This window comes from Hesperophylax consimilis, chromosome 21, assembly GCF_061612785.1.
Source record: "Hesperophylax consimilis isolate HC1 chromosome 21, BYU_Hcon_1.0, whole genome shotgun sequence".
NCBI classification, from domain to species: Eukaryota; Metazoa; Arthropoda; class Insecta; order Trichoptera; family Limnephilidae; genus Hesperophylax; species Hesperophylax consimilis.
This window is the reverse complement of record NC_142856.1, coordinates 24,757,969-24,773,689: the sequence shown is the minus strand read 5'-3', so window position 1 is coordinate 24,773,689 and position 15,721 is coordinate 24,757,969. Positions and strand designations below refer to the sequence as shown.

Below are 15,721 nucleotides of genomic sequence, written 5' to 3'. Positions count from 1 at the left end.
TCTACATAAAACGAATTTTCTCGGCCCTTCAAACTCGGATATTCAAAATAAATTCGAAAACATATGACATTCTAGTGTAAATCGATTCAGATTTACAAAATACATAAAAATACATTTTTCGGAATTTTACCGCCACGGCTGTCTTTCAGATTCAGATTTACGAAATTTTATTTTATTTTTGAAATAATCAAAACCCGCCTTCCAAATTTAAAATAATGTTTACGCACTTTTCGATCTCCATCTTGAGCTCGTTGCATATCTGGAATGCCGAACACTTGACGACAGCCCTTCCCTCTCGATCTATGTTGGTGACGTACTCTATAGCGTCCCGCTGGGAGCATTTTATGACACGAGTCAACGTTGTGATGACCTGAAAAAATAAAACAAACATAATGAATTAATAACATTGACTAACAATAGATGGTAAATATTCGGAATCGCTGGACACGGATTAAATGAAATATTTTTTAATAAAACCTTCTGATTTACCTTAATTACTATAAAAGAAATCTGACTGCATTTGGGATATTTTTAATTTTAGCATTTTAATTTTTAATTACGTAAATCGAAAATTCACTTCGTTGTATGGGATGACAGCTGGAATGATTTCTGTTGATGACATTTTCTCTTGTTGGTATTCCTGATATGAGTGGCTTGATTATATCGTGCAATGTATAATTTCATCGTTCTACCTTATTCATTAATAATTTAACCTGTTAAATATAATTTATTGTCTTTCTGAAACAAAAACACTTGCAGCAGAGTTTTTCATTTTTCTGTTATAAGCAGAGAAATGTCAAAATTCCACACCGTCGTAGAAAAGAACAATCATATTTGAAAATGTTCTAACTTTAATATAAAGGAATTCAAATTCCATCCAAAAAAAAACGCTGTCCTAAGTAAATGAGCTGTAAAGAAAGATACTGTAAGGCTCATTTTCTCAGGACAGTACTTTGAACGATGGAACCTTGTTATTGTGAAGGAATATTTTGACATTTGGAACATTTTTATTTAAAAAATTATATTTTAGGCTAATGAATGGAGTAGGATCCAAATGAGTATTATATTGTCTATAGTCGTTCCTTTTTTGAGTTTCCTCTATCCCCGTCGATGGTGTGTGATGTAGAAGAATAGCACGCATCTATGGTTAAATAGTAGACCAACTTGTTTCATAGAAAAAACATGGAGTTATCAGTCTAGTCAGTGGTGTATTTATAAGAAACAGTAATAATAAATTACCTGTTCAAATGTGTGTGTCTCATCATTGTACAGAACTGTGCAATAGCTATCGGGCTGTTCCAGTATTTGTAGGTTGTCTTGTTCATTATCCTTTAATCTGAAAAATAAATCATCACTTTACTTCAATTTGACACATAATTATTTTTGATTTGGTATCTTCAATAAAGAAAAATTAACTCTACAGTTGAGTCTAAGTCAAGTATTATTAAAATAAAATATAGGCTGGGCCTACCATGGACTGGGGCCGCCAAAGTAGCGTAGTAGACAGGGAAGCCTGGGGGCACCTTAGAAGAAAAGAATACAGAGGAGGGTCTACTAACCTGAGATCGTTGGGCAGTCCAGGAGAGTGGTCCAGAGTTAGAAGTTGATAGCAGTAGCCGAGGACTGCGGAAAAGGTCTCCCTTGTTCTGGAGCTCATGTCATCTGGGAGTCCAGCCGGAGCTTCTTGGGGAAGTGTTCCAACCTTTGAAAATACAACACATTAGTCAAAAAATATCAGATAATTGTGCTCTCTCTAGGAAATCCGATATTGCTATTGTTGCAAATATCAGCGTCCAATAGTGACATTCTTGCAAATTTTGGTTTCCAATATTGACATGGTGGCAAATGTCACTGTCCAAATTTGTTGCAAAATTTCAGCATCCAATATTGAAATTATTATAAACTTCAGAATCCAATATGAAAATTGTTACAAATTACGTGTATAATGTTGACAATGTTAAAATTCAGCGTGCAATACTGACATTTAAAGTACAGTAACCAGTAATAATAATATTTGGTTAATTTATATAGGGCCGTTTTCGTGAAAAATCACCTCAAGGGCGCTGTAAATATTGACATTCTTTCAAAATTCATCTAAACTGACATTGTTAAAATTCAGTGTACAAATACTGATATTTTTGCAAAGTACAGTATCCAATATTGTTGCAAACAATTGCATCCAATATTGACATTGTTGTAAACTACAGTATTCATCCAATGTTGACATTGTTGCACACTTCAGTATCCAATATTGACTTTGCTGCAAAATTTCAGTATCCAATATTGACATTGTTGCAAACTTCACTATCCAATGTAGTTATTGTCGCAAATTGAAAAAAGTATGTAAGTGTAAAGAACACCTACCAAATCATCACAATTTGATTAGGCGTGCGTGCAATAAGCTCACCACGTGCAGGTCGCAATAAGGCTCACTCTTCCATGCCTCCACATCGCCGCAGTCGCAGCAGCCGCCCCCGCTGGACGTTCCCATTTTGTACTTGTGGTTGCGATGGGCAGACCGCTTGAAGCAGTCCACGCACAGCACGCACGTGTTATCCATGCCTGGAAAACAAAAAATAATAATTTGATACATTGATTAAAATGTTACATACTTGCGCTAAAAAAATGCGCTATTTGATCAACTTGATTTTAGACTTAGTTGTTATACAAGACTCTACAAGGATAATGGCAGGGCTTTAAGACTGAAATACATATTTTTTATTCTGCAATTTGGGAGGAGGGAACGGGTATAAAACCGACACCTCTGCTGTAGGATACCCCAGTGGTTCGCTATGTATGGTGATTTTAGCAGGGGTTAATGTTATGGTTCATAATCTTTCACAGGGCCTCCAGAGAGATGTAAAATCAAAATTGGGTTACTGGCATCCAGCTTTGGACATAGTTTAATATTATAATGCTTGGTTTAATATTGTGATACTTGACTTAATATTGTGATACTTGGTTTAATATTGTAATACTTAACTAAATGTTTTTCTATTAGACTTTTTGTCGATTCTTATCCTAATCTTGCGTAATAGAGATTGTTAATTAGAGTTACATAGTTTATAGGCTAATGTGAACAACAATTTCATCCTTTTTTATTCAATTGATTTGGAGGATATTGGCAGATCATATATTTTTATTTCATTTACTTAAATTTCATGTTACCTAAGTTTCGTAAACTCTTGTTTCATGTTACCTATATTTTGTTAACCTATGCATTGTTAAATCTTATATTTTATGTAATCTGTATATTCTTATATATTATGTAAACTCTTTACTGTTATTGTATTTAAAAAACATAATTGCATTGTATGTAAAAGCCCTATGGGCGTTTAAATGAAATAAATAAATAAATAGCCTGATCAAATTTCTCGAATCAGGCAGTACAATTTAATATTGGCAATACACTCTTTGAGACTCCGGGACAACTTGAAGGGTTGGAGCGCAATTGTTCGACAAGAGTATACTTGCAGAAGTGCTCCTGGTCGAACTTTATGATGAAGACTTACCGCACTCTCGGCAGCTGTAGGCGGGCTCGCCCATCTTGAAGACGCGCCCACACACAGATGGGGGTCGGTCCAGCTGGGCCAGCCTCTGCAGCGCCTCGCGCGGTTCCTCCCCGCAGATGAACAGCTCCAGGGGCTTTAGCAGCAGGGAGGCGGCGTGCTCTTCGTCAAACGCCCATTCTGGAATGGTCGCAATTGTTATAATTTAGTTATAATATTTACAAAATAAGTACACTTATGAATATACAAATATAGCTGAAGTGTTTGTAGTAACAACTGAAATTATAATGGTACTAATTCCCCTTGTTATATCCCTCCGGCTTTATCGCTGGCTCAACGGACACATTTGCAATCCTGATGTTCTGGAGCGTATTACATTTTACGTCCCCAATAACTTCACCAGAGCTAGGCATGAGAGAGCGCAGGCTTTTTATTTTTTCCAAGAGGGAGGACCAACCTACCCATGCTCATGCCTATGGGGAGAACGGCTATGCTTTTAAACCAACTTCCTACAGAGATAGACATGTTTCAGTCAAACCTCAAAGAATTCAAGATTAGAATAAGTATTTTTTTAACACAATGATGCATCGCAACTGATTTAATAAATGCATATAATAGATGAATGTACTCATAGGTATATGATTAATTGCAAATGTTATTGGAATCACTGTTTTTCACAAATAAATCATTAAAAAAAGTGGAAATATAGTAAAATAATAGACTAGGTTTATAGGAGTTCATTAATTTCAACTCATTAAAAAAATTCAAATAAAATTTTAAAAAGTCAAACAGCTTTTCCTGCAAATTTATTTACAGCGAAAGCATTTTGACACAAATTCAAGCTTTTATTTAAATTAATATTACAAGTTTGAGAACCACTCATAAGGAGTGATAGACCATTTAAGAGAAGTTGAATGAATAATTAAATTGGGCAACGAATCAAACAGCTGACAGTGTAATTATAAAATCTTTGTTTGGAGGACCTCTGGTACTATTGGCCGCCGAATATCCGGAGTCTGTGCCAAGAATCGAGATTTCAATGCCAAAGGTTGGCATTCAGACGTCTGTCATCTAATAATGGGGCCAATTGTGTAAAGTCAATATCTGATAAATGGCATCAACTATTAAATGAAGAGTGAGAAAACGTGATATTATGTAAGCTCCTATTATTGCCCGAGCCAATTTTTTATTTCACTTCTTTTAAGGCGATGCACTACGTCGTGTAATATTTTAAATTGAGCCGCTATCAATAACAACCCTTACTGAGATGGCGATAAGGTTTAAATTCCCGCTTAACACCATCCGCCTGTTTTGATTTATGCAAGAAAAAAACATGGCCAAAAAGTGCCTTTTATTTTATTTTGTGGATGTTCAGGCATAAATATTGAATTTTTTCCGATCATTTTATAAATAACTTAATTTGCCACATTATACAATAAAATCATAACCGAAAATGGGTTCGTAAGTAGGAGATTTTGAACTTTAAAGCAGTTTTCATAGGCCTTATACATTATTTTTTTCTGGGCTTATAAAAAGACTTATCTAAAAAATACTCGATTATTTCAAAGGCCAAAATGTATTCTAATCGCAGTATTTAATTAAAGCATCTGAAACATTTGTAAGCGACCAAATTTTCAAACCAAAAACACATGATTTTGCATTACTACGTATGGCATCGCCTTAAAGACAGATAAAAAAAACACGTGGGAACATTGGTTCGAAAATCTTTTCTAAATAGTATAAAATAAAGTCGCTATCCACGTCTATCTTTATGTGCGCTTAGTTCTTTTAAACTACGATACCTAATTTGATAGAGTTTTCACTACCATTAAGAGAATTTTTCCCGGAAAGTTTATATATATATATATTACAGGCGTATTATATTTATATAAAGAGAAAAGTCAATGTTTTGTAATCGAGTCGTAAAAAAGCGTAAACGTAGCGCCATTTTGTTTTTTTGGCATTTGAAAGGTCCCAGTTAAACGCTGATTCTAAGTGCGTTTCAGCTTTCCATCAAACTGTAATAAGCTGACAAGCTTAACAAAATGATAGTTGTTTTTTTCTGTTGATCACATTTTGTTGAAAAGCTGAAACAGACTCCGCATTTAACGGAAACATTTCAAACTGTCAAAAAACGAAATGGCGCTGAGTGGCCATTTGATGACTTTGTCACACGTGAATTTCTGGGAAACAAATGGGTATAAAACTTCTTATGTGGGAATCTTTCCTTGTATGGGTTTCACCGTATAATATATTTATGCTGATCACGCTGATCTGGACAGTGCAGAGCGGCGCAGCATTGGAAACTTGGGTTTGAGTTGCGTGTGAGTGTGTTTCTAAAGCATCTATTTCCATAGAAGATATATGGAATGTAATTAGTCCAGATATCTTAATGAATTTGCTTACGTAGCGGTAGCATACCGACCTAGTGCGTTTCTACCTTATGGTTCATGGCCTATCTCCCTTATTTCTATTTTATAGTTGCATACAACAAAATCTACATTTGCATATTGTAGCACTGCAGAGGTTGAACTTGAAATAGATTCGACTCATATTCAAAGGCTTAGACCATTGAATGCACTATGGATATATCACGGTGCACTTTATATTATAAAACTAAGCCGATAAAAACATTGAAAAGGTTATTTCAAAATATTATACATTTATACACGCAGGCAACAAGTTATTATGTTAACGGACTGCAGTAATTCAATTGATTTTATACCTTTTACGTTAGAAATAATGATTCATTCGTACACAGTTAGTTATTGTTTCGTTAAAGTGTGAAATGAATATTCTGGAAACATAAAAGTGACAGAATTTAACGAAGCAATATATATTTGACGGCCGGCATAGTCCAGTGGTAACGCATTGGACTGCCATTCCGAAGGTCGCGGGTTCGAACCCGGCGTGCGCAAATAAATTTTATTTAATTAATTTGTGTTATTTCACAATTAATTAATTAAAATAATATATAGTATATTTGCGGCACGTTCCAGAGTGGAAGATACTACCAGTATCGCCCTGGTGTAAGACCACCATTCAGAATTGAAACGTTGCTCCAAATGGCTTTAGCCGTGTTTAGTGACTAGATCTGAATAGCCAGGTACTTCCCCACCTTCCTCTTTCCCTTCCCCACTTACCTTCTGCCTCACAACATCCCCCAATTGGGGATGCCATAGTCTCACTGGCTCCAGACGGGAGCAGTTGGGACTCTTGTGAGGTATTCACTATAAAAAAATATATATATATTGACTGAGGATTGAACTTTCCTCCTCAGAGACTGTATTTTATGTAATAACTGAAAATTTTTATGACACGCATTTCTGCCACCAAAAGTTGATAGAATGCATTGTCATCGACAACGAGTCTATATGCCGAGTTTCAGCTCGATTGGGTGTCAGGAAGCAGGTTGATTTCCACTTTCAAGGTTTGCATTCATTCATTACATATTTAAAAATGGTTTAACAAAAGAACTGGTAATGATTTCAAAAACCTTCAAGACCAAATACATAATAAATTTGAATAATTTCTACTGGAATTTTCATTGCCATTCAGACTTATTTTTGGGTCACTATGCCATGTCCTTCTATTGTCTCTTTTTTAATAGGGCAATAATAATTTTTCACAATTTTAAAAGATTCATAAAACTTTTTTATTGTGTATCATTTTAGCTTGTACCTGCAAAAATTGTAGGAATTTTTTTATCCCATGATAGAATCAAATTAAAGATATTCTTAAATCCAATATAACGTTACAATAAAAAATTAAATCTGACCTAATATCAAGTATGTATGGATCGACTTGTTTTGACTGTCAAGTGCGCAAAATTTTATCGGCCCCAGAATAAAACCAAATATTTGTATTAAAATCGGATCCACGCGGCCCGCCACGAGACACAGGCACTCTCCTTTATATAAATATATTTTAATAATTTTCATCATGAGCTACAGAGCATAAAACACATATTTTTCAAATCTAATAAGAAATAAAGGTGTTAATATTTTGAGCTCAAGATGGGTAGTGGAGTTTGTTGCTTGAAATGGTTTTAGCCGTGTTTGGTGACTAATTATGAATAGCCAGATACTTCCCCACCTTCATTTTGCCCATCTCCTTCCCCTCCCCACTACCATCACAATATACCTTAAATGGGGATGCCATAGTCTCACTGGCTCCAGACAGTCAGAAGCAGTTGGGACTCTTGTGCGGTACTCGCATAAAAAAAAAACCCAGGAGTCCAATTGGGGATGTCATAGTAGAGGAGCAATTGGAACTCTTGAGCAGTAATCACATAAAAAAATGGCATTTGGCATGTTTTGTGACCAGATCTGAATAGACAGGTATTCCCAACCTTCCTCAACATCTTCCCCTCCCTTCAGCCCCACAACACACCCCAATGTACTCTGAGCAGTTGGGACTCTTGCACCGTAATTCACATTCAATAAAAAAGCTAAAATAAACATATGAGTAATCACTTTTTAGGTTTGTGAGCTGCATTTTAGAAAGGAGGACATTATTAAAGCCAGTGTGCGCGTGAATATACAAACTGGAGAACAGTGTATAATGAACTACAAGAGGGTGAAGCTTGCTCCAGGAGTGGTACCTTCAATTCTGCCAAATTCTGATGCATTAGAAGCTAGATTTGGAAAGTACAGAACTATGGAAGGTTCTAACATTTAATATCAATCAGACAAATAGTTGAAGTTTGGAAATTTTCCTCATTGGGAAATTTTTATTTTCCTGAAAAATAATGCTCTGAAAATGGATGAGGAAATTGTGTTAAAGTTTTTGGTTTTTGACAATTTCTCATCAGGGATGCTTTCAACGGTTCTTTCAACAATCAAAACCGAACAGGCATTCATAAACTCTTACTATCAGATGTGGAGCAACTATACTTTTATAAATAAGCTCTGTATTAAACAACACTGACGAGGGACCTTTAAGGAACCTAGGGGGAGTGGAAGGAGGAGTTGAGGCCGCCTCGGTGGACTCATCCCTCTTGGGGCCTTTGAGGAACCAAGAGGAAGTGGAGAGGAGAGATGGGACCACCCTGGTGGACTCTTCCCTTGAGGGGCCCTCTGGGAACCATAAAGAAGGACCTCCGACGGACGCAACACGGCGGGATCCCCCAGGGGATCCAGACGTGGAAATGCAGGGACCATCAGGGGACCTGGAAAATAACTTCTTTAAGAACCCCCGACTCCAACTGGGGCCCTCGGGGAACCAGCGGAGAGGGGGGGACTTAAAGAAGAGACTCACTCCAACAACCACCGCTGAGGAAGACAAGGTAAAGTCCCTGTCAGACGATGTGAAAAAAATTCACATCAGTGAGAAGAAACTCAGTGGGGCTGCGAGGAGAAAACTCAAAAGAGAGAAGCAGGGGCGGCAGGAAGGAAACCGGGAACAACCAGGGACTGTAAAAGTCCGCTGGGGACAACCAGGGACCTCGAAGGCCGGAACCAGGCAAGGCAAACCAGGGACAGACCGGAAGCTAACGGGGACCGCAGAAGGTAACCGGGAGCAACCTGGAACGCCCGGGGAAAAGAAGGCTGGGAAGAGGAGAAGAACCTCACCAGAACCTAAACCCTTGGGGCTTTCACCGGGAAATTCCAGGAAAAAGCCCCGAGGAATTCTCACCTCTGCTACCTATGCGGAAGCCGCTGGAAATAAAATTCGAGTGGCTGTAGTACATAGGAACAGAGAGGAAGAATTTACAAAAGAGCAGGAGGCCCTCGTGAGTGAGGCGGCCGCGGATCTGATTTTGAGCATCCCAAAGGGGCAGTTCAAACCCAGATTCGACGAATGCTTCACTCAGAGGGGCGTCCTGAAAATGACCTGCTCCGACAAGGAGTCAGAGACATGGCTGAGGGAGATGGTGCCGACCATACGGAAATGGCAGGGCTGCGACCTGGAGGTGGTGGGGTTGCAGGAACTGCCAAAGTACGTAAAGGTTATGGCAGTAATCCCCGAAAATGGAGCAGTAAGCACCGAGAGGTTGCTACAACTGCTGGAGAACCAGACTCCCCGGCTACACACAAAAAAATGGATCGTCCACGACTCGATCAGGGATAAGAACATGTATCGCCTGATCATGAGTGTGGACGAGGAAAGTGTGAAGGTGCTGAGGGAGATGGGGATGACGGCGCATGTCGGGATAAGGAAGGCCACTTTCACGGTGCGCTCTCCTAACACCGAGGAGCGTAAATAGGAGGAATGACTTAAGGATTAGGCAGTAATGGCTAAAAACTTACAGTTCATTCAAATAAACTTGCACCGCAGTCCGGCAGCGACTGCAGTGCTTAGCAGTAGAGTCACTCGGGACAGTGTGGACGTCGCGCTGATCCAAGAACCCTGGACTTATAGGGGGAAGGTCAGAGGACTAAACATGAACCAAGGTCTAATCTATTATAACGAGTCGGGGGACAGACCCAGGGCCTGTATTCTCATCAGAGGGATACCTGGCACACTGCTACCCGAACACTGCAGTAGGGACTTAGTGGCTGTGAAGCTACAGGTCACGCTGGACCAAAGAAGCAGGGAAGTAGTTGTGGCATCAGCATACATGCCCTATGACTCTGTGGAACCACCACCCTCAAGGGAAATAACGAGACTCGTCCAAGACTGCAGGGAGAAGGGTAGGGAACTGATACTCGGAGCAGATGCTAACTCGCACCACACTGTGTGGGGGAGTACGGACATCAACAAACGAGGACAGGACCTCCTGGAATACCTGATGACAGTGAACCTTGAGATTCTTAATAGAGGTAGGGAACCCACCTTCGTTATAAGTAACAGACAGGAGGTGATAGACCTGACCCTAGGAACATTAAGAGTCTCAGGATGGAGAGTATCGGACGAACCATCCCTGTCGGACCACCGACACATAGAATTTAAACTAGAGGGAGAAACAAGCAAAACGGGGACCGATACATATAGGAACCCAAAAGCAACTGACTGGACTAGATACTCGGAGGAACTAAATATAGGAATGAAAAGATTCCCAGCTAAATACGGCTGCCCCGAAGAAATTGAGGACGCAGTAGAAGTACTGAGGGACTCAATGATAAGGGCATACGAAAATAGCTGCCCTCTGAAGACAAGTACCAGGGACAAAACACCGTGGTGGAGCAGAAGACTGCAGGAGCTACGGAAAATAGTAAGGCAAGCTTTCAACAAGGCCAAAAAGTCAGGAAACTGGGATGCCCACAAGCAATACCAGAAAGAGTACAAGGTGGCAATCCAGAAAGCCAAAACATGCTCCTGGGAGAAATACTGTGGGGAGGTGGAAACCATCCCACAGACTGCAAGAATCCAAAAAATTCTTGCAAAAGACCCAGGGGCAGCAAAAGGCCCATTCAAAAAAGCTGATGGAGGATATACCAACAGTTGGGAGGAGGAGTTGGAGGTACTGCTGGGGAAACATTTTCCCGGCTACAAAAAGTTAGAAGCAGATGATACCGGTCCACCACCAGCCCGAGTTACACGGGAAGGTAAGGACTGGGACACTGCGGCTAAAATAGTTACTCCCTCCAGAGTTAAATGGGCAATCAGAGGGTTTGACCCTTTTAAAAGCGCAGGAGAGGATGGAATCTTTCCGGCACTTCTACAGAGGGGCCTAGATACAATCCTACTTCCGGTGACGAAGATCCTGAGGGCATGCTGTGCCCTCGGATACATCCCCATACCATGGCGGAAGACAAGGGTAGTGTTCATACCCAAACCGGGGAGAGCTGACTACGACCAACCAGGTGCATTCCGCCCAATTAGCCTCACCTCATTTCTTCTGAAGACAATGGAGAGGCTAATGGACAGGCACATAAGGGACGGGGCACTGAAAGAGAAGCCCCTCCACGAGTTACAGTTTGCTTACCAAGCAGGTAAGTCAGTCGACGCGGCACTGCACAGGTTGGTGTACAAACTGGAGCAGGCACAAGCGACTGGGGAACTGGCGGTAGGGCTATTCCTGGATATAGAGGGAGCATTTAACTGCACCACTATTAAATCCATTGATGAAGCGGCAGAAAGACATGGACTCGACAAAAGCACCAGAAGGTGGCTGAGGAACATGCTCTCAGGCCGGATACTTACGGTGACAAGGGGTGAGGTAAGCATCAAATTGCTGGTGACACGAGGGTGTCCACAGGGAGGGGTCTTATCACCCTTGCTGTGGAGCCTGGTGGTGGACAACCTCATCCGGAAACTCAACAACAGGGGCCTATATACGCAAGGGTATGCGGATGACATTGCAACCATAATAAGGTGTTGGGATGCAGACACAACCCGAGGCCTTATACAGTCAACACTGGCAACAGTGGAAGAATGGTGTGAAGAAACAGGACTGTCAGTCAACCCAGACAAGACAGAACTAGTAATCTTTACGCGTAAAAGGAAACTAGAAGGATGGAGCAATCCAACCTTCTATGGAAAGGAATTAGAACCCTCTGACACGGTTAAGTACCTCGGAGTCATCATAGATGCCAAACTGAGCTGGAAAAACCAGGTGGAAACTGTAGGCAGAAAGGCCTGTGCTCTGATGTGGGCAACTAGGCGAATCTGCGGCAGAACGTGGGGTCTCAAACCTAAAATGATGCAATGGCTTTACACAGCCGTTGTAAAACCAAGGATCATGCACGCAGCCCTGGTCTGGTGGAGGAGAACAACACTGAAAACAGTGATGGTCACACTCAATCACATACAGGGACTTGCATGCAGAAGCATCACAGGAGCCATGAGAACCACTCCAATACTAGCCATGGGAGTGCTGCTGAACCTACCCCCACTAAACATAGAAATAGAGGGGGCGGCAATGGCGGCAGCCTACAGGTTACATTGCAATGGCCAATGGAGAGGAGAGTTGCCCAGAAACAGTCACACGGAGATAGGAATAAGACTGAGGGCAATTAGTCCGACGGCTGGGATGAAGCAGGACGGCAAACAAGCCGAATACTTCTTCGGACAGCTGTTTAAAGTGACGTACCCCACAAGGGAGGAATGGGACACGGTCCCAGGTCCAAACTCCAAACAGGAACTAATCTGGTTCACAGACGGGTCCAAGATGGAGGAAGGAACAGGGGCCGGGGTCTGTCTACAGGGATCTAAGAGGGAACTCAGTATACCTCTAGGAATGCACTGCACTGTGTTTCAAGCTGAGATGAAAGCCATCTTAGTCTGCGCACAGGAGAATATGAGTATCGGGTACAGAAATAAGAACATAAACATATGTTCTGATAGCCAGGCGGCCTTAATGGCACTGGAAAGTAACCGATGCGACTCCAGACTGGTGATGGAATGCAGGACTATCCTAATAGAACTGGCGACCATCAATAAAGTAACCCTGCTCTGGGTACCAGGACGTAAAGGTATTGAGGGCAACGAGCGGGCTGACGAACTAGCAAGGAAAGGGGCGAAAGCACCACTTGTGGGATCTGAGCCGGCCGTAGGAGTAGCAGCTTGCCACACCAAACTACATATCAAGAGGTGGGTCAAATCCCAACACTGGAAGGAATGGAAGAAGGCACCCGGAATGAGGCAATCTAAAGTACTCATAAACGGACCGGACCCTAACCGAACCAGGCAACTACTCGATATGGACAGAAACTCACTGAGGGAACTGGTAGGACTATTAACGGGACACTGCCATCTCAGGAGACACATGCAACTGTTGGGAGTGGAAAACACCAACATCTGTAGGAAATGTGAAGAGGAGGAAGAGACTCCAATTCACCTATGGTGCCAATGCCCCGCTCTGCTGGGAATAAGGCTCAGATACCTGGGAAGACACAGTGTGGAACCAGAAGACATCGCCACATATCCAATGACAGCCCTGGTGAACTTCATAAAAGGGACCGGGTTACTGGCAAGGGAATGAGGTAAAATGGGAGATAGTACAATGGGCCTATGGCCTAAGTGCTCGCGGGGAACGTAAGTAAACCGCCTCCGACTATAAAAAAAAAAAAAAAAAAATTTCTATTTAGTTTATTACTTAGTCTTATATATCCCTTATATAATTATAAGTACCAATGTGCGGTATTTATCAATGTTTATATAATTTTAACAAAGGAGTGGAGTGACTCATCAGCCTTTAGCGGCGGCCATCTTGATTCAGTATACTGGCCTTGGGGATCTAGGAGGTATTGGTGTCATACAATGGGTTTATTCAAATTATTTGGATTTTCCTATCTTCATTGTTGTGTCTTGCTTCCCAACTGACATGAAATTTTAATGGATTCTATATACAGGTAATTGCCTATTAATTTAATAAATTTATAAATTACAGTATTAGTACCAGTCTGAAGATGGCCTTAACAGGCTGAAACCAGTTACGGTCAAAAATAAAATTTACTTGCGCATGCTAGGGTTTGAAACCGCGAACTCCGGCTTGCTAGTAGAGGGCCTTACCACGACCAAGGAGGCCGTCGAACGATATAAAAAATGAATAAGATGGAGAGTTTTTCAAAAAACACGCATTCATGTTATCGAGCTCGGAACGAATTCAATGGGAGCCCTATCGGGGAACCCCTGTGCCTTTCATAAATACAGATAAAACCGAGAGAAGGAAGATCGCCAGCAACCTTGCTCCGACTTTCGCCTGTAAACTCCTTCTTTCACTTCTGACCCTCGCCTCGCCTTGGACCACTGACTATTCTACTTCTTTCTGGACCAGACCTGGCTACGTCAAACAGTTCTACTGCGGCAACAGTCACTTGTATACGAGTTGTCTCCCTTTACGTGTGGTAAAAGCAGCGACATCTTGCCACTCTGTGGATCAGAACCTCCAGCCTTCATTCCAGAATTTGCGTGACTCACCATGTCTGGCACAGTTTACTGGCTGTTTTCATGAAAAATCACCTCAAGGTGATGTACAATTTTATTTTTCGCAAGATTTTGTCCTGCCGATTGCTTTTGTAGCAATATTTCCTCTGCATTTGGCTTTCTCTTTTCTAGCTTTTGCTATCGTTTTTGGTTTCAAAAATCCAGTTAACAACTGTTTGTCCAGAAATTTATAAAATAAATAAATAAATGCAGACATAATTTTTTTAACGTTACAAATCTTGGGGATGCATTCGGCATGTTTCCCAGCTGTAGAAATGTGATTCCTGAGGTATTTGTGTGGTAAAACCATGTATGACTGTATTACAACTTGGAGACGGAGAAATAATGCAAGGCTGATGTAAGCATAATGAATAAGATGCTCAATGACTCAATGGAGTGGGCGCTGCCATCTTGGACTTGTAGGGTAAATTATAGGGAGTTTACATCTCCCGAAAATAATGACAACATTACTTTTACCTACATTCTTGTGAGGCTGGTATCACTGTGAACCTGAGCGCGATACTTCGCGCGGCAAATAATTCATTCTATCTCCAGTGGTCTAGCCGCCGGTTTAGCCCTAAAATCTCCTCTAACGTACGCAATCTGTTTTGTTCATAAAATTATTGTAACGTGAGTTTTGTTAAAATAAAAACTAAATTGAAGATTGAATTCTCATTATTACACACTGAGAGTAATCACGCAACCTTGGATTCTGCGGATTGGAGAACCACAGAATCATTTAGCCAACAACCCATTTAAATTGGCGATAATCACAATCCTCCAAAGACTCTTCCCCCAATTTTCATTTGAATATTAGTAGATCTATGGTCTTTTGAATTATCAAGTAAAGTTTCTACTATTAGAATATGACTTGTACTCTTTCAATACATATGTTGTTTGCATGAAAAACAAAAGCCAACTGCCATGTGTTTGTTGAATTTATAATAATATGTTATGCCACCTGGCAATTGAAACATGCAAATATACATGACAGCGGCCATTTTGATGTTTGAGTGTCACCCGCAGGCCGCAGATTTGGGCGGCGGGGGGTACCGATTTAGTTTTATTTTTTTATCAAACCTGACAAGAATTCTTTGAATAAAAAAATGGAAAATGCGTGACCAAATGTCATGCTCACAGATGAGTCCACTTCTGGAAATGTCACGGACGAGTTCAGAACACAAGACTAGTTTAAACTTAAGGACCTGTATTAAGCGTTCAACGATAGATTGAAAGGGAGATATGTAAATACGAATGTTGGAGGGAGCACGCTAATATTAAAAAACGATAATTATTAAGCGAAATGGTCAAAATATTTAATAAAACACGACTCATTTGAAATAGAGCAAAAACGCTGTAAATTTTTTCATTCCCATAAACATATTTAATTAAATTACTCT

At 40.7% G+C, this 15,721-nt stretch overlaps 1 protein-coding gene across 2 annotated transcripts in view; it reads right to left on the bottom strand.

Moving 5' to 3' along the window:
• Ubr1 (Ubr1 ubiquitin ligase) overlaps positions 1-15,721 on the bottom strand; it is a 67,942-nt gene that overhangs the window by 38,180 nt on the left and 14,041 nt on the right. For both annotated transcript variants that reach the window (XM_089644676.1, XM_089644677.1), the window contains exons 4-8: positions 3,513-3,689; positions 2,408-2,562; positions 1,560-1,702; positions 1,240-1,336; positions 228-370 (exon numbers count right to left, since the gene is read on the bottom strand). In XM_089644676.1, coding sequence (XP_089500802.1) covers positions 228-370; positions 1,240-1,336; positions 1,560-1,702; positions 2,408-2,562; positions 3,513-3,689 — 715 coding nt within the window. The remainder of the gene's footprint in view (positions 1-227; positions 371-1,239; positions 1,337-1,559; positions 1,703-2,407; positions 2,563-3,512; positions 3,690-15,721) is intronic.